The sequence below is a fragment of the Hippopotamus amphibius genome, chromosome 6 (assembly GCF_030028045.1).
Source record: "Hippopotamus amphibius kiboko isolate mHipAmp2 chromosome 6, mHipAmp2.hap2, whole genome shotgun sequence".
Taxonomy (NCBI): Eukaryota; Metazoa; Chordata; class Mammalia; order Artiodactyla; family Hippopotamidae; genus Hippopotamus; species Hippopotamus amphibius.
Genome location: NC_080191.1, coordinates 144,773,250 through 144,798,298, shown reverse-complemented (window position 1 = coordinate 144,798,298; position 25,049 = coordinate 144,773,250). Strand labels below are relative to the sequence as shown.

General features: G+C 35.5%; 1 protein-coding gene across 2 annotated transcripts in view; it reads right to left on the bottom strand.

Moving 5' to 3' along the window:
• The window catches only part of SERPINI1 (serpin family I member 1), a 70,930-nt gene that overhangs the window by 18,656 nt on the left and 27,225 nt on the right, over positions 1-25,049 (bottom strand). The window contains exons 2-6 of one of the 2 annotated variants that reach the window (XM_057739296.1): positions 19,646-19,663; positions 8,244-8,511; positions 6,952-7,182; positions 5,207-5,401; positions 3,518-3,722 (exon numbers count right to left, since the gene is read on the bottom strand). In XM_057739296.1, coding sequence (XP_057595279.1) covers positions 3,518-3,722; positions 5,207-5,401; positions 6,952-7,182; positions 8,244-8,493 — 881 coding nt within the window. In that variant the 5' untranslated portion in view covers positions 8,494-8,511; positions 19,646-19,663. The remainder of the gene's footprint in view (positions 1-3,517; positions 3,723-5,206; positions 5,402-6,951; positions 7,183-8,243; positions 8,512-19,645; positions 19,664-25,049) is intronic. The other variant, XM_057739295.1, reaches the window with a different exon arrangement.

Sequence of the window (25,049 nt, the reverse complement as noted above, 5' to 3'; positions counted from 1 at the left end):
GTGACTGAGTAGGGACTGTGTGGAGCAAGTGTCAGAAAAGAACAAATATATATTACATATAAGGAGATTTATAAAAATGTGTAAGAATTAATCAAATCCTTTGTAGAAAAACCTAATAAAAGTGCTCATGTTAAAGAACAAAATCAGATGGCTTATGTACTGGTTTCTTTAACAGACATGAAACTGAGGTGCTTTATTAGTAGACAATCATTTTAAAATAGCAGGATGGTTTCTGGTTACAAAATAGGGATTCACTTATCCTTTGATTTCTAGCACTCTGATCACAAATGACAAATCTGAGACTGTAAAGGTCAGAGTGGAAAGATACTACAGCCAGATCCATCTGCATTCCAAGTATAAGAGATCTGATTCTGATTTTAGAAAAATCTTTTTATACCTAAGCTGTATCAGTAAGACTGAAAAGTAAGAATATACAATGAAGAGAGTAATTTCATTAGAACCAGGTTTAAAAAAGTCCTACTTAGAGAAAAGTATATAAAACGATAGATTAACAAAAGAAAAATAGTAGGACTGAAACAATAATATTAATCATAGACAATAATTATATGATGCTTACTTCACGGCTGGCATTATTCTAAAGCGCTTTTAAGATATTTTACATTTATTATATATATATAAGAATATATATTTTTACATATTAGCCAAACTATTTTTTCTGCCATGGATAAATTGGAAGAATATTTGGCAATCTCATTTAAATCTTAGAGATGTATGACTGGGCATGAACCTTGTGGTATTTCACTGGCTTTGGTGATATCACATAGGGATGGCAATCTTACCCTCTTCTGAATAGATTCTTGTATTTTGGATAATAGATTCTTGTACTGGACAATTTCAATTCAGCATCTGATTTCTGTAGGATTTATTGTCCAGGGGATAAAATAATAATACAAAAGTAACTGCCTCTCCCTCTGTCTCCCCACTCCCAAACACCCTATGCCTCTTAAAGGAAAGTATTTTAAAGCAACTTGTATAAAATCTGGTATAATAGAAAGTAAAATCACTTGTCAAGTAGGACAAGAATGTGGTCAAATTCAGAAATAAAAGTTGCATTTTTTAGAGTAATGTCTCCATGTGAAAAAACTATACAAACCCTTTAAGACAGATACTTGAGTAAAGCTGGAACACAACTATTAGAAAGTTTTTACCTTTGCTAAAATTGAGTCACATAAATCATTACCCTCACTGAACATTTGGTGGGTCCTAGTGCTGTAAAATTGAGGGGTGGGTAGTTCCCATTGATTTATTATTGGCACATTGGTATTTGGAAACAGTCAATCTCTTAGAAAGGGACAGCAAATTTATCTCATCTAGCTATTTAGCCTCCCACTCTATGCATTAGCCATGCAGAAGGAGAATTCATGGAACTCCTGGAGAAACGGACACGTGGTAATTAACCGTGCCTAGCTTAGTAACAGGCCGTAATACGAGCAAGCAAGCTGAACTATTTCATAATTGAAGAGTATCTCTTAGAAAATGAACATTTAATTTTCTTCTGCTGCCACATTCAATTTCTCAGTGGACAGGACCCGGAGGCCACATTTTCTAGTGAATATGGTTGAATTACAATATGTGATGCTTATTAAGCATTCATTTAGAATTCTTTAAAAATATCCCTAAATAACTTTGCATCCTCACAGAAGTAAGGCATTTGGAGATGCTGTGGTTAATTCACAGACTTTAATAAGAGAAGCATTAACTCTCTATGGAATTTCTCATATTATCAAAAAGAATTCCTTGTAAAATGCAAGGACAAAATACAAAATTAATGATAAAAGGTTACTAGATGAAAGTTTAAATCTGATTTAGTTATTTAAATTTATTAATATTTAAAAATAAATTGTTCTTTTAGAGTTATGATCTATTGTTCATATATTAAATATGTAGATGTCAATTATCATATATAAAAAAAAACCCTTGGTTTCGTTTGTTAGATATTCATTGGCTACCTCTCCTAGACTTATAGTGAAATCTTTCTACATAAACGTATTGTCGTGGAAAGTTATGAGAGCTAAATATCTTAGCTAAAATGGAAAAAAAAATTTAGATTATGATTATCTTAATTTTTATGTGTAGACTAAGAAATATATGGTTATATATTATATACAGCTATATATTATGAACTACAACATTAACATATTAATATATACATATTTCCGGTCAAAAATGTCTACAGTTCCAAATAGCTCTCCTTCATCAACATAAGCAAAGATCAGCTAAGTTTTTGGGAAAATAAGCATTTATATAGATGTAACTTTTAAATGACAATTCCTAAAATTAGAATAAATATGAAGGAATCGAGGTTTTAGTAATTTGATTTTAATGCTAATATCTTATCACCCTTCTATAGTCATACCAATTAATCATATTTGTGTAATTTTCTTATATGGAACACATATTGGAGCTCTACTTCCACATACACACATGTACATGTTTATTGGCTATTCGTGTGTCTTGTTTTCTAGCCTGGAATTTACCCATTATGTTTATAAATTTGTTGTTTGTATTTATTGCTCTAACTCCCCTATCAAGTTTTAAGGTATTCAAGGACAGAATATCTTCAGCTGGGTTTGATTTTATAAACACTATTGTATCTCTGGGATGGGAGAGAGAACCGACTTTACCCTAGAAGAACTTTTAGAAGAAAAGCGAGACCTACAGAAAAGGTATTTTTTATTGTGAGATGGTAACATACATGTATTGTCATAATAGAGAGGTGCATAGGTGAGGCAAAGTGAGGATCACCTGCTCCATCAGGTGGTTCATGGAAGGCTTCCTAGAATTACTGGTGCCAGAGTAGTACCCTGAAGGCTAAGTAAATAATATCTGGCAAAGGTATGTGAGGAAGGCATTTTAGGCCAATGCAAAAATACACATAGAGATCCAGAGGCACAGAAGAGCATAACGTCTGTGGCATAACTATAAGCACATGGATAGTACCTACTACAAAAATTTTATTGAGTGGCCAGAGATAGGGCTGAGGAAGTAGAATGTAGTCAGAACATCAAGGCCCTGCATGGATTTTATTCTTTCAGCCACAGGGAGAATTTAAGCTTCTTCATCTTATTTATGGTTGCATCTTGGCACCTAGCACATGACTTGCTTGCACTTCTTCCAACAAAGTAGAAGATTATTTTTTCTCCAGCTACTATCAACTTTAAATAATGAAATACAGAAGATTGTCAATGCAAATGATATTCAGAGACAACTTACTGAAAAATCTTCTAAAATGAAGCAAAGGATATTGACTCATATCTGAAATTAGGTCTTGATAAGTAGTGCAGAAAGAATCAACAAGTCAGCCTGTGTCTCTGGGCAGGACTGAATGAGTATGAAAGAATACTTTTTAAAAAGATGGAGAAGGAGGAAGAGAAGGTAGTGGAGGCAAAGGAGGAAGAGGAGAGCAACGCAAGGCAAAATTCAAAAGCAGTGACAAGAGTTTCTCTGAGTCAGAACCTTCCATGCTATCAGAGGGAGTCACACAGGAGTCTCTCACCTGGGGAGGTACACTTCCACTTTTTGCTTCTTCACAGAGTTTGCCCATTCTTCAATCAGCTGTGCTTTGACTAATGGCTCCAGAGTGGCCAGTGGAACTTCCTGTCTGGACAAGACCAGCATCATACTTATCTCATCTCCCTCATAGGGTATTTCCAGGACTTGGTAGATACCACCGGCTTCATTGGAGCCATCGCTAAATTCCCCTAAAAAGAACAGAAAGGTGATAAAAGGCCCCTATCAAGGCTTAGATAAAATGTTTAAATTTGTTATAACTTCCTTCCAAAATAGCGTATAGAATGTAAAAAATTCAGACATCTGAGAAGAAGAGGATTTATTTTAAAGTGGGTCCTGAAATTCAAGTGAATCCTCAGCCTTACAGAATTTATTTTATTTTCGGGTTCCCAGAATTATTTCGCATTTGTCATAGCATGTTCTCTAGACTTATTTTGTATTTTTAAATGAGATACTTCAAATAAATCTATATTTAAAGGATATAATTAGAAAAATAATGAAAAGTGATTAGAAAAATAAAGCCCTGGGTCCAAGTTGGCTATAAATCACATGTACCAATATCCACCTGATTTCTAAGAAGGGGAAAACTGACCATGTGACACCTGGTACTCTAATATTACCATAGCTAAGACTTTCGAGGCCAAGACAGCACAGCCAAAATGAAATCTATTGCATTCTGCAATAGTTATCTAGTGTATTTGTGGTGATTAAAACCTCCAAATCAGGTAATTAGGTAAATTAGGTAATTGGCTTCATATTCTATGAATTTAGCTAAATTGACCAGGCTTTTATAAAAAAAAGAAGTCTTTAAAAAAAATGGTCCTGTATAAGATAAAAAATAAATGAAATAAATTGTCGTGCCACTAGTTTAAAATTTTCTCCATTTTCAAAACGAATGTAATGTTTTTGTTCTGAATATTTTCATATAAGTGATCTAGGGCATCACATTAGACATTTTGGTTCTCATATAAATGGATATTTCCTTTTCTTATTTTGACTGTTAATTTGATTAACTGTGATTATAATTTTTTAACTTTACAATGTATCTTCAAATAGAATAAAATATGAGTTCTAACATATACTTAGCTTACAATACATTTCTGCTTATGGCAACAAATTATTACAGTATGGTATGCAGAAAGGATTAACACCCTAAACTTCTGAAAAGTCCAATGAAATATCCCCGAACATAATGCCAAGGATGCTGACTTGTATCGCAAATTATTGACTCTCAGTAAGTGGAACTGTGAAAGAATAATTATGCCTGACTATATACACACAAGTCTGAAAGAAAAAATATAAAGGAATGCTTATAATTCAAAAAGTGATGAGGCATCCAAATCAAGAGCTGGGTGGAACACATGGTTCACTGAAAACCACCCCAAAGTGAATGACTTTCTGGAGTAACTCAGAACATTCTTATACAAGGTCAGATATTTTCACATGAATAAAGCCACTCTGCAGATGTAATCAGATTTATAAATTAAGAAACATATTGGAAAACTGTCAAAACACAAAATATTCACTCAGGATCTAATTAGGGGTCTTTGAAAATGGGGCCAAGAAAATTCAATTAGAGCCCAAACTAGATTGACAAGAAATCTGAGTAATGAATATTTCATGTTCTTTCTTAGAAATTTGTAAAAAGAGAGAAATAAAAGCCAAAATGTCTTACCATAATAAAATTCTCCTTGTTGATACATCATTGGAATTTGAACTTCACTTTCATCATCTTTAGTGAAGGAAAAAGTTCTGGTATTTTCAGGTCTAAATTGTGACTTCCAGCTCCCCTTGAAGTAGACAGCATTGATGAGGGCCAGATGAGTGACAGCATCAAAATCCCTTGGGGATACCAAATCTTTTAACAGACCTATTCAGGAAAAAATAAATGGATGAAAATTCATATTAAAGTAGAAGGTGAAAGAAAACCAAAAGATTATCAAACTAGCATCTGATAGAGTGATTGAGAACTTTATACCATTACAAAATTTACAATAAAAATTAAAATTATCCAACTTTCAAAGGAAAAAATGTTTCACACACACACACACACACACACACAGACTAAGGGCATCTAAAACACCCACACCACCTAAAATAACTCTAATAGCATCTTGACATTTGTAAAAACTACAGAACCACATACAACAGAATCTCAGGCTTCACTACTTTCTAGTTGCAGTGATGCATGTAAAACTCTTAACACAGAGTAAACATTCAATAAACGTTTCTAAGTTTATTCTTGAACAATGTACTTGATTAAAAAGTTATCCAATTCGAACTTTTTCTTCATGTGCACTGGATATCTTTCTACCAAATATAACAACTGCTTTTTATTAGGTGGAAACAGATGAGTAAAAGCCAATTTAACTCATGATACCTTATTTTTTATCACTTAAATGTATTTTGAAAGACATTGGGACTTTGTTGATGGCTGGAATTGATTAAGAAGAGTTTGAAAATAAATGGCTTTCAATAATTCAATCTAATGCAGGTGAATTATTATTCTTAGCTTATTCTTTGAATGTTAAAAAAAACCGTGTTTCTTTTATCTTCATTTTAATCTCACAGAAAAGACAGGACAAACATTCCCTCTGTATTCTTTCATTTTGTTAGTCGGCACTTCTTTAGGTACTTTAGAGGGTGCTTCAGCCTTTTGGGGATTATAGGACAAAGGGTATGTGATTGGGGTCTTTTGTCGTTGTTGTTCCAGCATAAAATGTATTAAGATTAATATTATTTTGGGAGTTTTGACAACATGAATTAATTTAATGAACAGCCATAGTAATCTACTTTCAGTTTGGTCTCACTTTCTTTTAGATTCTAAATTCAATTATTTTGTTGGTAAAATTGGAAAATAAAATGGTAAAATATGAAACATTTGGAGAGCTTAAGTACATTTTAAAATGTGCTTTAGAAATAAAATTTAAAACAAATGCATCTTTTCCTAATTCCTCTCCATTTATTTGGGCTTAAAATTGGCCGCTCTTCTTTTTTTTTTTAAAGGAATCTTGTATAAATTTTTTGATTACCAGTCAAGTTCTGTGGTTTAAAAGCCAGCACGTCTTTAAATTCTCTTATTCTATTTTAATCATATCGTCAAGAGAGCCACCGTCTTTCTAACTAGTATCTAACTTATTAAATAGCTCAAGCAAAATTCCATACAGTAGTTAAAGTTACTATTCAGATGAAACCCACCAACTAGAGAGCAGATTTCATATTATCAGTGCCAATATTCTATATGTGCCAAAAGAACTTTCTCAAATGTTTATTCATAAACAATGCTTATAAAATAGGCTGTAATCTATGCAAAATAATCAGTAGATACTCAGCTAAATGAAATCTAATATTCAAAATGTAAAAGGAATGAGGGGACAAATAATTAAGCTATTAGAGACAAGAAGGAACCAAATGACTTACTATTTGTGTTATTCTCCACCCACTTGTTGATATAGTTGGCCACGGCTACATTTTGACCAAAGTCTACACGATTTACTTCCGCATTAAAGTACTTTTTCATCATTTGCAAAAACTCATCATTGATGTGAAATCCATTTTGTACAAAGAGGGAATTGGCAATTTTCATTACATAGTGGCTCTCTTCAGCCGTTATCATGTGAGAAAGATCCTTCAAGAAAGAAAATTCTTCACCTGCAAAATGACAAAGGATAAGTTTATTGGTGGAACAAACACAGTGAAAGATCCTGGAGACAGAGGAACATGGAAACACAGCAAGGGGGATTACTAGAACAGAGGCCCAAAGAGAAAGTACTGGCTTATTCCCCACATTGAGGTGGTAAGGAGGTTGCAATATTTGTGCTGTTTCTACATATTCAAATTAACTTTTGCAGTTTAATATTATCCACTGATATTATTTTTCATTTTAATTGATTATCTTGGTAGAATCTATAAGGTAGAGATATTTGGGTTGTTTTCTTTCAAAATACTTAGGTTACTTTAATTAAATTAGTCCTATTTTATAATTACCAGATATAAGAATTAAGTTTAATTATCTAGTTTAAAAATCAAAATATTCCTTTAAATTTTACTTTCAGTAGACTTTGTTTAACCTTATAACTAGAAAATCCAATTGCAATTGTTTTGGTTCTCAAGTTTTTAATGAGTTAATTCACATGTATATTAGAAATATTAACTAGAAATTGTACATCATGGCAACGTGATTACTAAATATGTTTGGCTAGAAATTTTCTCTAATACAAAAAATTTTCATGATAATACAATATTCCAAAAAAAATTCTTGGATGCTATTTAAACAAAGATACAGTTGATTTTAAGTAAAAATTTCTGATATTCTTAGAGAATAATATTTTTCTTTATAGCACTCATCACAGTTGTAATTTCTCATTTATTTATGTGACAATTGATTAATATATGCCTCTTCCTCTAAACTGGAAACTCCATTAGAGCAAGAACCATATTTGCTTTTGTTTATCACAGTGAGGTTTATTTAAATAATAATAATAATAATAATAATAATAATCATATATAATTTCCTTAGATTAACTCAGCCAGAGATGCAGCTAGGAATTAAGAACTTTCTTGAGTTTCCTAATGCTACTCTTACCCATACCATCTCAGTGAGACCGCTTTCTTACCCTGTGTAAATACTGCTGCCTCAGGCATCAGACAACACAATTGAGTTGAAAGTTAAAGTCAAACCATCTTGAGAAATCAAACCTAAGCACACTTACCATTTTTCAGGCTGTCATATCCCATTGAATGACGGATTTCTTTCAGGGTAGATCCTTGGGCCCCAAGTTCCACCATTCCCATTGCAAGGGTGACACTCAATGGAGAGAAGAGAATATTTTCATCTTCCCCAGTGGTTCGAAGATGGTTATACATATTCACTGACAACTCAGCAATGGTTTCAGCAGTGAAAGTGGTTCCTAAAGCCAAACTTTGCAGAACCAGCAAAGAGAAGAGTCCAAGGAAAGCCATGTTGGAATAGTTTCAAGCCTGGAGAACAACAATTTACATATTAATTATTAATTACCTCAGAGAAATAGAGTGAAAGGTAAAAAAATAATTTCTAGGCAAGGCTGTAAGCAAACCAAAAGTTTTTAAACATATGCAGTGTTAGTGTCTCTATAACAAAAAGGCCCATTAAAGGATTTGTTGGAAGATCCTCTTAAGTCGATTTATAGTGAAATGAGCAAATAACACTGCCAAATTCTGAGGATACTCCCAGGCACAAGATAGCCCTGGTTCCACCTTCATGGGGTTGAGTATGTATAGATATACATTCAACAATGTTTGGTGAGGCTAATTTGTCAATTGTTATGCCCCATCATATGTATTTCAGTCTTGACTTTGAAATAATTTACTCTAGTGTGCACTAAACTATGTAGGTGCAGGACAACTGAAATGAAAACCGAAAGATATTCACAGGGTTGAAGAGGAATTAATGAAGTTAGGCATTTGAAAATGCCCTTTTACCCATTTACTACAATTTATGAAATTAATGCACCAGGCAACTGGGTTGCCAACTTGTGGGGAGAGATCAGACACACACCTGCCAGGAGCCTGAATTTATTCAGCCCAGGCTGCAGAAGCCACAGGAAGTGGTAACCCAGAGAAAGAGCAGATTCGGCACATCCTTGTATGGTTTTCCTTACCTATTGGTTCCCTAGGAGGCTGCTGCCCTCAGTGACAATCTCTATGCAGGGAGAAGCCTCCCTCCTACAACACTGTCCTTTCATAGTCAGGCTTAGATGACAGTTCAGCTTACATCAACACACTAGTGATTTTATTTAAATGACTATTTCTAAATATCAAGCTCATCTGGTTCCTGAGCCATTTTCTCTTGGGAAGAGAAAGCAGTGTCAGTGCCCAGATATCTCAGAATAATATTCCTGCCTCTTGGCTCGCCAGGGTTCCACACGCCGTCTCCCCACAAACAGTCCCACTGGCACACACTGGGGACAGGATTCCCTCTCTCATATTCTCACACTTTGTCTGTCACTGTAGGCATCTAAAAGCTAAACTGCCTATTGGAACAATTAAGTAGCTTCCTTGTTCTTGATCTTTTTTAAAAAATCATCATGAAAACAACAGGTAAAGTGATATTGAGAAAACCCATTTGGCAAATTGTATTTTGTTAGTATGAATCACTAACAGTCCCCATTATTCAGTTAACAGAGTGCACACACATTTAACCTAAGTGTAGTTTGTTTCCTACAGGTTTTTGAGTCAGAATGTCCCAATCAGCCTTGTAATATTTTTGATTCCAATTTTAGAGAACTTTGCCTGACCTCTTTGCAAGTCCTTCACATTTTAGGGTTCAGTTTCAGGTATCAGTTTTTGTCTAAGTTCCAAGTCCCCTCACATCCTGCCCCATCCCTTGTATTAAGGTTTAAATAATTCTTGCTTGTTTAGGAAAGTAAAGCTCAGCCTGTATGTAAATATGAACTCTCACAACCCACGCTGTAAGGAGGCCAAGAATGGCTACTGGTGGGAGATGAAGTGCTTGGCTGCAGAACAGAGTCTGCTGTGCGGGCAGCCTTGGGACAGAAGCCAGATGCCAGAGCACAGCTGCCCTGCTGGTCCACCGACTTTGGCCATTGATGGGAGGCTGCTGTGGCATTCTCTCTTCCTCTGTCCTCTCCAGGGAAAGTAAAAGTGGAAGAGAGGAGTTTTCTATCTCTAGTTTCAGCTGGAAGAAATTTAGCACGTGCTCTTCTAAATTAAGAGAGAACTTAAAACATATCCAGTATGTAATACTTACGTCTGGTTCAAAAGGTTCTGCTCTTACACAGATGTAGAGAACAAACATATGGACACCAAGTGGGGAAAGCGTGCGGGGGGTTGGGGGGGGGAATGAATTGGGAGATTGGGATTGCCATATATACATTACTAATAAGAAAAAAAATCAAATTGTACACTTTAAATATATGCAGTTTATTCTATGTCAGTTGTATCTCAATAGGAGTTCTTAAAAAAATGCAAACTCATGCTAGCATGAGTAAGGAAAGAAAAGGACAGACTTTAAAGCAAACAAACAAACAACAACAAAAAAAGCCCCTGCTCTTCATCATGACACTATACTGCGAACTGATGTACTGTCTTCACTCTACCCAGCGAAGACCCATTGCTTTCATTTAATGTTATCTAGTACAAGACCAAGAAGTCAAAGTCACTATATGACAGTAGTATCTGTCATTCAATAACACATAACTATTGAGAAACCACTGCATTTAACATGAGTATTATATTTTAAGCTAATAAAATGATTTAATTCATATAAAACAAAAACCTATTGCCAACCAATAAGCATTTCAGAAAGTAAGGCTGAGTCTACTGTGTTTGTAGGCATTTACAAATGTGTGTACCATGAGATAATAATAATAGCTGACATATGATGTATGACCTGTGACAAGTCACGTGCATTCTTTCAGTCTTGGCATCCTCATTCATGAAATGAAGACACCAATCCCTGCTCTGCATAGTAATTAAAGAAACAAATGAGACAGTGAGTGTCTGAAGCACTCATCTTACGCTACAAGTTATACTAATAAAGGACATTATCATTAGAAAATATGTTTCCTAGGTTTGTATATTTGCTAAGTTAAGCAAGAGGCTATAGAGTCAAAATGAGTATTTTATCATTCGTGTTGGCCCATGGAATGTAGCACCATTACTCAATTCACTCAGCCAAGACCGACAGCAGTATCATGAAGATACCAAAATTTACAAGGACAGGCTCTTGTCTTCAAGGAACTTACATCATTGTGCAACTGTGCGTGAGCCATTACGGTGGTTCTTATCTTTTTCAGAAAAGAGATACTTTTAAGAATCAGGTGAAGGGTAAATCATTCCCTTAAGAAATGCACACACGTGGAACAGAACATTATATTCATTGGCCAGGATATTTCCTGGCCTCGGGTTAGGAACCCCTGGCCTACAGCAGATGGTCCAATGCAGAAAGACGAAGTGTTTGATGGACCCATAGGTCTGCAACATGGCCTTACTTGGGGGAAAGAGATGTCAAAACCACTCATGTCTTTTCAAGCTCCAAGAGGATTCCTGGAAAGAGCACCCATATGTTTGTGAGAAAGGGCTTTTCCCAGGGTAGTGAGCAGCAAGGCACTGATTTACATATTCTGCTAGAGAATTCAAAATTCGAATAAACTGTAAATTCTAATAAATTAGAAATTCTCTAGCAGAAACAAGTCATATCGGAAAACTCCTTAATAAAGATTTAAAGGACCCTGCTCTGGAAACACACATTTGGTCTTTTGAAGGCGAGATTTACAATGTGCAAGCAAAATGACCTCTGCTGGTCTGATCCAGCCTTTGTGATCCCCTACTCCACCCCTGGTCCCTGGCCCCCTTCACCTCTGCTGCTGCCTCTGACTCCTTTTCAGCTTTTTTGTTTGTTTGTTTGTTTCCCCAGGGGAGAGGGGAAGCTTTCCTTTTCCCCTTCTATCTTCTAAGTACAGGTATCCTCCATGGATGTATTCCTGGCCCTCTCCTCTGTAATGTTCTTCTTGTTCCGGCTGGTGAACCTCTCTCAAAACAAAAAGGTACTCCAACTATTGTCCCTATTCATATTATTCCAAAATAAGTAAAATTCTAGCTCCGGCTTTATTTTTATCTTCATTTCTGATGTGCATTGCAGATTGTTTTGGGGATATTTTGTCTTTGACTCTTGCCAGCGCTTTAAATTCAAGGTGGCTCAAAGAGGAATCTTTGTCTTATCAATCATACCCGCTCTTTTTTATTTCCTTAAAACATCGAAGTCTTTGATTCGTCCCCATCTCTGTTTCCCTATGTTCAATGAATGGTCAACACTTACTCCATACTGCATCCCTGACACTTCTCGTAGCCATCGTCCCATGGCCATCTCTGTGGCCAGGGTGGCAGTTCTTCCTCTTAATGCATTCCCAAGGACTCCATCAACAATTCTCACCCGTTCTCTGAACCTCAGGCTACTGCCCTCCTCAATCCAACATTTGCACATCCTCCAGATAAACTGTCTTGATGTGGTGTTAGGAACAGGTATTCTTATATTTACAAAATCTTAGGCTCGCCTTCATGCCTGGAGACTATAGCCCCAAATATTTAGTCTTGAACATAACCCACTGCACTGTGTTCCAGCATTTCTTTCTACTCACTGCTCTTCTTCCTGGATCCTATACTTCTAGCCAGGATCCCTTCTGCAATACATATCCCAGAATTTCCCTCTTCTCTTGCTGGCTTGTGTAGTTTTCTTTCTGGAACTAGTTCAACCTGATTCCAGTTTGAATCGTAACCACTCCTCAAGTTTCTGCTCCACTTTTTTTTCCTTTATGAATACCCTCCTAGTCCTTCAGTTAAAACAACTATTTCCCCCTTTTCTGAAATCTTGGCACAGTTTTTCTCTATGTCTCCAATAGCACATACCATGGCTTCCTTCTATTACAGATAATTCTGTACATGTGTCATCTCTTCTCCTAGGCTTTTTGAAGGCACAAATGGAAGTGCATTCATCTTTTATATCTTAGGATAATCAGAATAAGCATCTAATGCATTACACATAGTAGCTGCCCAATAAATATTTGCTGACTGAATATAGCATGGGATGTAAAGGCCCACACAGCTGCATTAGAAGGAACAGCAAGAGTAGCTGCTGCTTCTAAATTCTCAAGGCTAATTTAATTTGAGCCCACAGGTAGTAACTCATTTCCATTTTTTATTCCCTTTGATAAAGTGTTTCCTTATTGAGTTTGGGACTGTCTTTCCAGCTTGACAAAGTGGCACTGTCACCAATGCTGGCATAATGCAATGGCTGGACATGGGATGCATTAACAAACAAGTATACCACCTTGAAAAATCGCGGAAGGTGATACCCAAATGTTACTGAATTAACATTCGTCTATAAAATGCCAGGGCCCCACCATTAATCATAATAATCAACACATTCTAAAATGCGTCACTCTCACATGGAGCATTACTCTGTAGATTCATTATTTTCAAGCTACTGAATAAAATGCCTTTACATAAAAACAAGGTGCTGCAGTCCCAGGGTAGTGGTAGACCGTGCTGTTGTGCTAGAAAAAGCAAAGGCAGCTGAGCTATGAATAAACTACATTAATTCTTGCAATTCTCCTCCTATTGCCAGAGGTAAGGTAGGTTATGGGTTGAGGGTACGTGTATGTGAGTATCCTGCTTCAGAAAACACTTCGTTGAAACAGGTCAGAGAACTAAATCTTCTTGTAATTGCGGTATGAGGAATCACAGAACTAAAAGCTAGGGCAATAAAAAAAGAGATAGTTTTTTTAAGCTTCCTTAGTAGTTAGTCTTATTCACAGAGAGGTTGATTATTCATATATGTAACATTTCTTTGTTGATAACCAAATTATTTGAAATTAAAAAAAAATGGTTTCATAATTTTGAGTTGAGAAAACAAGAGAGATGCTCTTTAGAAGGTGAGACAATTAGCCGAAGAAGGTCCTTTCTCCAGCAAGACACTGTGTCTCCTAAGGAGAAATGCCTAATGCAAAGAACATTTTCTTGACACCCTCTGGCCTATTAATTCTCAGATTTTTGTATGTAAAGGACTAGTTATTTTTCAATTGAGGGAATCAATATAGGATTGCTAAATTTTTATTTTACCAAGTAAATACATTAGGATGGGGCAAAAAAAATTAACAAGAATAATGACTCTTACAATCACATGAAAGAATGAACATATCAATCACATAAAAGATTGAACATTTCAACATGAAAAAAAAGTCATTTAAAGTGGATATATTTGAATTCATGTAGTATTTTCCCCCCTGGGTAGGTCCTGAGTGTTTGGAAACCACTACTCTAATTTTGATTAGTACTAGCTCACTTGATGAAATTTGGAACAAGCTGAAGTTTCCAAGTCTGTGTTTCCTGATTTAAAGAAGAGAAATGCAGGTTTTATTATGAGAAAGGGTTAACCTAGATCAGCTGCAGGGATATCCCTGGTGGCCGCAGTGGTTAAGAATCCACCTGCCAATGCAGGGGACATGGGTTCAAGCCCTGGTCCAGGAAGATCCCATATGCTGCAGAGCAGCTAAACCCTTGCACCACAACTACTGAAGCCAGTATGCCTGGAGCCCGTGCTCCACAACAAGAGCAGCCACCACAATGAGACGTCCACGCACTGCAACAAAGAGTAGCCGCCCCCACCGTGAGAACTGGAGAAAGCCCACATGCAGCAACGAAGACCCAACACAGCCAATAAATAAATAAATTAATTAATTAAAAAACAAAACAAAACAAAACCCTAGATAAGTAGCAATGAAGCTGGGAAACTTTTCAAAGAATTTGTCACATGCAAAAAAACAGTCATTACCTTGAGAAACAATATGCATTTAAGCAACCTATAATTTAGCAAATTTCCTCAACTGTAACATACATGGTGTTCTTCCCCACCCCCAACTTTAACTTTTCTAAAATTGGAATAAGTCTTATAATCAATGTCTAATGAAACCAGCTGGTCCTCAGACAGAGAGGTAAGTTGTGAGACCGTTGCCATTACCTGTATAAGTGTCATAGCCTGGAAAGGGTGAACTTTAGGCTATTTGTTTATTCTTATTCTCTCAGGTGACTTATTTCCACTGATGCTGGCTCCCATAATTAAGTTTTTGCTTCAACTTGGATCTAGAATTGTCCCCAGTAGGATGGCAGTACTTAAAGGAAAGAGAACAATATATGGGGAAGAGAACAGAAAGGAGAATTTAAGCTACTGTAAGTGATGCAGCCATTCATCACCAGAGGAGTGAACCAACCGATTTTCTTGTAAAACAACAAACTTTTTACGAAGCACCCAAGAACGGAAGACACATGCAAGGAGTTAATTTGTGCTAGTAGATAAATCTTTTGTCCTTTGGGATATATACAGAAAACTGTCTGTTGGGTGCCAAGCAGTACAATTAAAGGCAGAAGAATTTGTCAGATCTCTCAGGATAAATCATAGTGTTTTCAAAGCAAGAAAAGGCGACTTGCCTATGCATGCTTTGTGAAGGACTATGGCTCAGGCGCTAAGCTGTCAAAAGCTTCCTGATAACTTTCAAAATTAGCTGTATACATAAATGGGAATGGACTAATCAATAATCAAATGGAAATACAGAGAATACATCACCCTTCTTTGAAATGCCTTAAGGTTACATTTTCAATCCCAAATGTATTAAAAAGTTTTGATCAGAAAATGCATTATGAAAAGTATCAAATATTATGCATGATAAACAATGGCCCAGTGTAATTCAGAAGAATAATAAGAAGGCTTAGATTTAAACTTTGGTTATTAGGGGAATAATATGCTACGGTATGAATAAATATATGCCAGTGTGCTATTTTTTAAAAAGACGTGTACATTTTTTTCTTTTTTAAATGTTCTTTCTCCTTAAAAAGGTGTTATTAAATTGAGATGTGTCTTAAAACCAAGAGGTCAGAACCAAGGAAATAAGAGAAACAAAGAAGTTTAATTCTGTAATTGCAATATCTATGAAATTATGATATAACTGATTTAATCTTTTCATTTTTTTCTTTCCTTTCTTCTCCCTTTAGCTATTCAGCCCACTGTGACCCTTTTCAATAATCTCTTAGAGTTTTCAATAAGATACATCTTTATGTTCTTTTTCCTGTTCCATTGAATCAAGCAAAAAAGAAAACTCATTCAGTATCTCTCAAACAAGAAGGAAATGGCAAGCAAATCAAAGGAACAGAACTATAGAGAAAGTAACCTATAAAGGCTTAATTTACCATAAAAATTATAAAAGGTTTGGAAATGGACCAAGATGATTACTGAGTGTCTTCAAGGAAAAACTATGCATTATCTAGAACATACCCTTCCAAGTTATCTGACTATGGGTTTGGGTCCTTCATTGTCTTTGAACAATGTTACAACTTTCTAAATTGCAGAAAATTGATGGTGATGCAAATGATTCTTATCTATAAAAATGCACAGTGTACATGGATGGTAGAATGCAATTGATTATTGCCCTGTGGATAGTGACCAGTTTTGCATCTATTAAGCAAATGTATTTCAGTATTTGTGATAAACTTATGTATTCATCTGCTTTGTGGATTTTCTCATGAATTGTTTGTAACATCTTATTGGATCTCTCACTAATTAATAAGCTAAATAAAACCTTTGACATCTGTTCATTTTATATTTGTATTAAAATAAAAAATATAACTTAAAAATTTTTTTTCCTTTAATTTTTTAAATCCTTAAGGTTAAAATTCTTTCTTTTAAAGAATGTTTATTTTCATGGGATACCTCAATAATCAGAATAGGAAAGAACTACAATATTAGCCTTTTCTTAGTCACTGAATATTCCTTAATTACTGGTTGAATTAGTACTATACCAGTGGTATCCTAAATTAATTTGTAGGAATTCTGTGACTTGGAATTACTAACACAGCAGCCAGCACTGAGCTGGTTCTGCTACAGGTTTAAAGTTCTTGAGTATTTTGTATGTGTCCAAGAGGAAAGTTAGGCCTGGAAGAGTCTATGGCAGACTGCTCATTTAGGGACTAACTAGTCCTGGAAATGTTGAGAAATAATCTAAAGGAAGAGATAGTGCCAAAACTTCCCAGAATGTCTAAAGTGCTTTGGTATATATTAATATAATTAATATATAGTCCTCAAGATAATTAGAATGAAGATGAACAGTGACTGAGAAGACTGCCTTTCTTTGGCAGTACCCAACACTTCCAAGGAGCATTTGAGTTTTCCCAGTAAACTTCCTGGGCCACAACATCATCTAGCAAGTAGGAGGCAGGGGCTATAAACTTTCAAGAATACTTCACAACAGAGATAACCTCTTGGGAAATTGTTTTGACTCAGCAAATAAATGCTGAATAAATAAATCCCTGGCCAAAACTTTTCCTACCTTAAGCCATAAGAAATTTCTAAAATTAAAGGCCAAAATACTTGATTACTCTTTATCCTTCAGAAAGTTAGAAAAATGTGGTCCAACAGAACTCTCTGTGATGATAAAAATATTACGACTGTGTTCCTGTCCAACAAGGTAGCCATTTGACACAAGTAACTATTGGGTCTTGTAATGTGATTAGTACAACTGAGGAACAAGAATTTTAATTTTATTTAATTTTAATTAATTTAAGTAGCTACAAGTGGCTAGTGGTTACCATATTTGAAAGTGCAGATGTAGAAGTAGGCTAAACAGATTTTTTCTTCATAACATTGATTCTTGACCATAATACAAGTGTTTGAAACAAAAACAGAAAATTAGTAGCACGAACCTCACAAAGCATATGTCTTTTTAAAAACATACTCCATTTGGACTTCCCTGGTGGAGCAGTGGTTAAGAATCCGCCTGCCAATGCAGGGGACAGGTTTGAGCTCTGGTCCAGGAAGATCCCACATGCCACAGAGCAACTAAGCCCGTGTGTGCCACAATTACTGAGCCTGTGCTCTAGAGCCTGCGAGCCACAACTACTGAGCCCAAGTGCCACAACTACTGAAACCCGAGTGCCTAGAGCCTGTGCTCCACAACAAGAGAAGCCATGACAATGAGAAGCCTGAGCACTGCAGTGAAGAGTTGCCCCCACTCACCACAACTAGAGAAAGCCTGAGTGCAGCATGAAGACCCAACACAGCCAATAAATAAATAAATTAATTAATTAAAATAAATAAATTTTAAAAAATGCTCCATTTCTTCTGGACATCTCAACTAATAAGGTAGCTCTATTTGGAATTCCAAAGGTGTTTGGTTAATGCTGGTGACTACTGAGGAAAACAAGGTCAATGCCAACAAGAACCAGTGAGCTGGTAGTTCCTTAGCCCTCCTAGAAATATGATTTGGGCTTTCCATAAAATGGTAATAAATAATTTTGTTTGGCACAATTGGGAGAGACTTTGTACTTGTCCAGGAATGACTTCCTTTGGAATATTGTCAGGAAAGCTAAACAAGTGACACACAAGCCCTTCAGCAAAATTCAGCGAATAGTTTCAGAGAGAGAGGTTAAAAAGTCATTATCAATCAAGGTCACGCATGGCCCAAGGCCATTTTGGAACTAAGCCAGACATTAATGGTCTGAGTTTACCCATTAATGTTTTAAGAAATCCCTATGCTTGCTCTCCTCTTCAGCATGAAGGTTTAGCTGTTTACAAGACTGCAGAATGTTTATGCTGGAAACACCTTGTCCAGTCCCTCATTTCATAGATGAGGAAATGAGGTCACTTGTACCCAACATCTTCCTGTACACAAAGGATATTTAATGAGCTACTTTAATGCTACTTAAATGCTACTTAAATGCTTAAAGAAGACGAAAAGTTCAAATGTGAATACAGAATTTCATACACTCATTCAATAAATACTTGTCCTTGACAACTACATGCCATGTGCTATACTAGTTATTGATACTAGGGGTGTAGAGGAGAAAGGGGTGACACGAGAGATGCCTTTGTGGTATTTTCCTTCATGCATTAGGTCTACATTGTTCAAAGAGATATTCAGCTTTTTATTCAGAGCTTTAAAAATATTAGATTTCTAATTTTTCAATATTAAAATGTTGCATGTGTAATAAAGTTTTTAAAAGTTGGACGTGTCCCTGAAAAACTAAAAATACCCAGATGCAATTATTTTGCCAATGAAGGGAGTAGTAGCCTGACTCATCGTGCAATCATTCACTGATACTTGAGTACACCCTGAAAGGCTGAGAAATGAGGTAAATTATCCAGAGAAGTTATTTGGTGTACCAACCTAAAGAAAAAGTTCTCACAGGAAGACTTTCAGAGCATTCAAAACCAGTTTTAACTTGTCTTGATAATACACAGTCAGAAGTATAAATACGCTATTGTAATGTGATGATATCCTAATAGAGGACAGTAGTGGTTAGGGCTGTTGACCAGACGCACCAAAGTATCCCAGATACTAGGTACAGTAAAACCTTGGTTTGCGAGCATAATTCCTTCCGGAAACATGCTTGTCATCCAAAGCACTTGTATATCAAAGAATTTACCCATAAGAAATAATGGAAACTCAGACGATTCGTTCCACAACCCAAAAATATTCATATAAAAATGATTACAATACAGTAATATAATGCAAAATAATAAAGAAAATACAAAATATAAAGAAAAATAAACAAATTAACCTGCACTTACCTTTTAAAACCTTCACAGCTGGTGTGAGGAAGACGAGAGAGGAGGGTTATTGTGTAGGACGACTTTCACTATCACTAACGGAATCACTGCTATCTATGGACTCAATGGAATCTTTTTCTTTTTGTGCAACTTTAACAAGGAACCTATCCAATGGCACTTGCTTTTGCCTCCTTTTGAGGATTTCGCAGAACTGTGACATTGCATTGTCGCTAAACAGATTCATCGCTTGCACTGCTACAGCCTTACTCGGGTGGTGCTTTTTTTCAAAATTTTGCACTGTTTCCCACATTCTATACATCACTCCAATCTCATCTGAAGTGAGGGATTCCACTGCCTTTTTCTCCTCCTCCTCTGCAGACGAGATCTCCTCCAAAACCTCTTGCTGCTGTTCACAATGCAGATCCATCAGTTCATTGGTGGTCAGCTCCATTGGCTCCGTTGTGATCATGTGACGTTAGGCGTCAGGTACTACTCGTATTGCAAGACATCACTCATTTATCAAGTCAAAATTTATTAGAGGTGTTTGTTCGTCTTGCAGGACACTTGCAGAACAAGATACAACCCAAGGTTTTACTGTATTTATATCTGTATTTTTATTAAATTATATTTGAGTTATAACTACAGTTTTCCATTTCTCCTCCCTTCCTCCCTCTCTTTCTCTTTCTTTTCCTTCTTTCTTTCCTTTTCAGATTCTCTTTCTCTCCCCACTATCATGCAACCCTCACTGCTGTTGCTATTTTGCTCCTTGAGCTTTACCCTCTTGCCTTATCTTATAAGATCATGTGTGAGGGTTTGGGGACATCTAAACTCTCCTGAGGTGAAACACATAGGTTCACTTTGCCTTTGTGTCTGTTAAGGCTACACAAATATACTTCCTTATCTTGACTAATAACTGTAATATTCCCAAGATCTGCTTGCTCAAGACGGTTTAGGCTCATAGGATTCTGACACCAAGGTGAATAAGGAAAGATATTAGTATTAGAGCAAATCCTGTGAAATTGCCATTTTTGTAAGTCAAAGCAGTCAGATATCGGCAACTTCACACACTTCAACCTACTCCTTACTGAGCATCTATTGTGGGCCAGGCTGAAGATTAGGACATTCATAGGCTGTTTTGTTACTTAATATTTCATTCAGTTGTTTCACTATTTTGAGAGGTCACAATATCTCATATTTTTAAAATCCATCCTGTTTAAGAAATCTGGAAAAAAATTATTATGATTTTGTCTTAGAATTCTTTTCTCTTCACCAGGTGCTAGAGACTTAAGAAACTGACAGAAGGAACTTTCCAACTGATACAAAACATCAACCTAAATTAGGTGGCTCTTTCTTTAAAACAAAAAAAAATACAAAATTCTTGTGGATCATACTTTCTATACACTGAGGAAACTAAGTTATATACATTCCTTTTTAAATGGTCTTTTGCTGGACTACAGACTGTGGGGAAAGTGAAAGCGAGAAAGAACATGTCAAAAAATAATTTCACTGCTTTGTTTTTTAATACTCTTATAAACTTAAAATACAAAATTTTCCTGATATTGACTAACATTGTATTAATGCTACTTGAAAATATCCACTCGTTAACTCTATTTATAAACCTGCCACACCGTAACAGGGGATTTCTAACAGTACTTTGGTTTCCTCTTCCTGTTCATCACTGTGAATGACTGAAAAAGCAACTTGTAATTTTTATTGCTGAATGTCGGCAAACAAGTAAAACATATGTAGATATAAAGGGGTCCATGAAATTATCCTGGTTACACGTCCCTGTAATTTTCAGAACAATATCTACAATATATCAATAGTAACAGCTTTAGGACGTGCATAGGAAGATGAATCAAGGAAATCAATCAATATAAATGTTGTATAGGCAAAACAATAAAATAAAAATAAAGGGAGCTAGTTTACTTCTTCTCTACAAGGCAGAGTTAAACCACTCCAAATGGTAATCAACCTCTCTTATTTTCAGTGATCTGTAGAGATAAAGGTTTAATTCTTTCCTTCTGAATGTCTTCCAAGTTTAATAGTCCTCACTGACAGGAAATGGTCCCCACCAATCTCCTTGCATAGCAGCTTAAGGCTTGTCCCATCGTTGGACAGGTAAGATGGGAGGGACATCTCACGGGTCTCATATTGTGAGCACCAGTACTCACCACCCTGGCACCCAGTTAGGGTGCAGCTCTCTTCCTCTGAGTTCACTACCCGAAGGATCCAGAAGAGTCTGGTGAAGTGTAGGCAAGGATAGTGGCTTTTTGTTCTGTTAACTTGTGGGCTGCCTCTCACCTGTCTTAAGCATTGTAGAAAGTTAAAGCTGGTTGTATCAGAGAAATTTCATAGAATATTTTTATGACTCCAAGATATGTGTCAGAGTCTATCTTGCAGACGAGACTTGTCTATAAGTAAATTGGAATAAAATGAAATAGCTCTCTGAACTTAGCCCTTTTAAAAATTCAGATAATTGGCCTTGCAGAGAATAACTGAATGATGGGCATCCTGAGCCTTGTAGATTTTACAGCTATAGAACTATAATTTTAAATATGCAGTTTTATAGTCCCAATAAGAAAAACAATGAGAGGCAAAGCTCAACTCGAGACAAGTGCATGAGAGGCCACACAAATAGAATGGGATGTGCTGCCTGCTTTCTCACTTCTAGATTGCTTGAGAATCTACATGTGAGTGGCTAGGAGCTTGAAGACTAGGGCATTGCTAATAAAATTCAAGAATATGATAGGAATATTTGTTTCAAATTGAAAAGGAAAATTATTCCCATAAAATATATCCTTTGACCTCAGTTTTCTCCCCAGGGACCAATTAATTCATGGAATTTTAGAGCTGAAATAATAACATAATGGATCAGGCATCTGGACATAAGACAAATTATTGCTAGTCCTCATAACAAACCAGAAGGTAAGTGAAGGTAACCCCATTTTGTAGATTAAGAAACTGAAGCCTAGTAAGTTTAAGATATTTTTACCATGTTCATAAGTTTACTAAGGAGTAGAAAAGGCATCTGAACTTTTGCCTGAAGGCTTCAAATCCCTTGCTATTTTCACTGTGCTGTGCTGCTGGCGTTGGGCAGGAATTCCCTCTCCAAGACTGTATCTGCTTGAATTCTGTGTGCCAAATAATGCTACAGCAGGCTTTAGACACAAAGCATCTTAACTGGGATCCTAACCTGTTATATAATACATTACAATACTTACACTTTTTACACTGAAAAACATTAAGTAGGTAAAATACTCACAGAATACAAACTCAAAAGATATGAAAAGGCTTAAAGTGACGATTCTCTTTCCCACACTCTCTTGTCCCTTAGTCAGCCAATTTCTCTTTGTGGAACCAACAAATGTTATTTCCAGAGATATCTTATGTATATTCAGTATATATATTTCCCCTTTCCTTATAGACATAATAACATAACATACACACTCTGGTTTGCAACCTCATTTTTTCAATTAGCAACATATCTTGGAAAATATTTCCTATCATTACATAAAGAACTTGCTCATTTTTTTTTAAACCAGCTTCACAGCATTTCACTGCATGCCATAATTTACTTATTTAGTCTCCTACCAATGGGAATTTAGATTATTGCAATCTTTTGCTATTACAAATAATGAGGCAATGAGTAATTTCAGAAAATACATAATTTCACAGGTGTGCAATTATCGCTGCATGATAAATTCCTAGAAGTTAAATTGCTAGGTCAAAAGACACAAGTCCTTGCAGTTTTGATGAATGTTGCCAAACTGCTCTCCTTAGAGGTTATATAATTAAAAATTCTAGGAATACGCTCAGAAAAAAACAAGGAAGATATACACTAAAGAAAAACTGAAATTTCACTGAGAAATAGATGCAAAAAAGACAAATATTTCATCTCCTATATAGTATTCTTCCTAAAATAAGGACAGATGAACATGTTCAATGACACCGGGGGCGGGGGGGGGGGTGGTAAAATCAACAAGATCCTGATGGCAGGAAACTCCACAGGACAACAGATTCAGTTTCAACAAATAAAATGTAGAAATAAAAGGCAATGAGAGTCAGGGAGGCAGATGGCTTTAAAAAGATTTCAGAGACATATAAACAAATTGTATGTTTGGACTTTATCTGAATGCTGATTGAAGCAAACAAACTGTAAAAATCATTTATGGTATTATGAGACAATTGAGGGAAAAGACTAGGATAAATGGAAATTATCTTATTCTTAAATTCAGTATCATAAAGATAACACTTCTCCCTATATTACTCTGTACATTTAATGCAATTTCAATAAAAATAACAACTTTAAGAAAAGCTTTTGCACAGCGAAAGAAACCATAAACAAGACTAGAAGGCAACCCTCAGAATGGGAAAAAATAGTTGCCAATGAAACAACGGACAAAAGATTAACCTCCAAAATATACAAGCAGCTCATGCATCTTAATACCAAAAAAGCAAAAAATTAGACAAGCTATTTTAAAGTTTATGTAGAAAAAATTAAAAAGCAGGAATAGTTAAAAAAAAAAAAAGCCCTCTGGGGAAAAAAGAACAGTGATCAGACACTAAAATACATTAAAAAGCTATAATAATTAGAATAAAGTGGTGAGGAAATATAACTTGGTATATGATAAAACTTAGCATGTCAGATCAGCAGGGTAAGAGAGATTATTCAGTAAGTGATAACTGGTGTTAGGAGAACAGGATATCCAGGTACTAAAAAATAAACAAGATGAGTACTTTGTATTTTAAATCAAAATAAGTTCCAGATGGATCAAACTTTAAAAGTGAAACCTGAAACTTGAAAATTCCAGGGAGAAATCATGGGAATTTTAAAACATACATTTATATACACACACACACGGCTCATACATACAAACATATATGTGTGTATACACATATGTATATATTATATATGTATGTTACATGTTTATATTGCACTATTATTTATATACTTTATATATATATACATTATACACACACATATTATATTATACACGTAGTGTTGAAATAGAGAAGGTCTAAGTATGACAAAGACCCAGGAACCATTAAAGAAAAGATTAACAAATTTTACTATATAAAGACTAAAAATCTGCACAGCAAAAACCATATGAGTAAAGTCAAAAGAGAAGAGACTAACTGAAAAATCTTAAATTATGGACTAAGGGATAAGTTTTCTACTCTATACAAGACCTCTATAAATCAATAAACACAACAAAAATCCTATACAAAAATACCACGAGAATTTTAAATAGCTCTTAAACATATAAAAATATGGTCAAACTTTTCTATAATTATTAATTATACTAAACTTACATTGAAGAACCATGAGTTACTTACCAGATTGATAAAAGTAATATTAAGGTCTAAACTATGCAATTATGACATAAGACCTTAAAGTCTAGGACCACCTACCACAGGCACA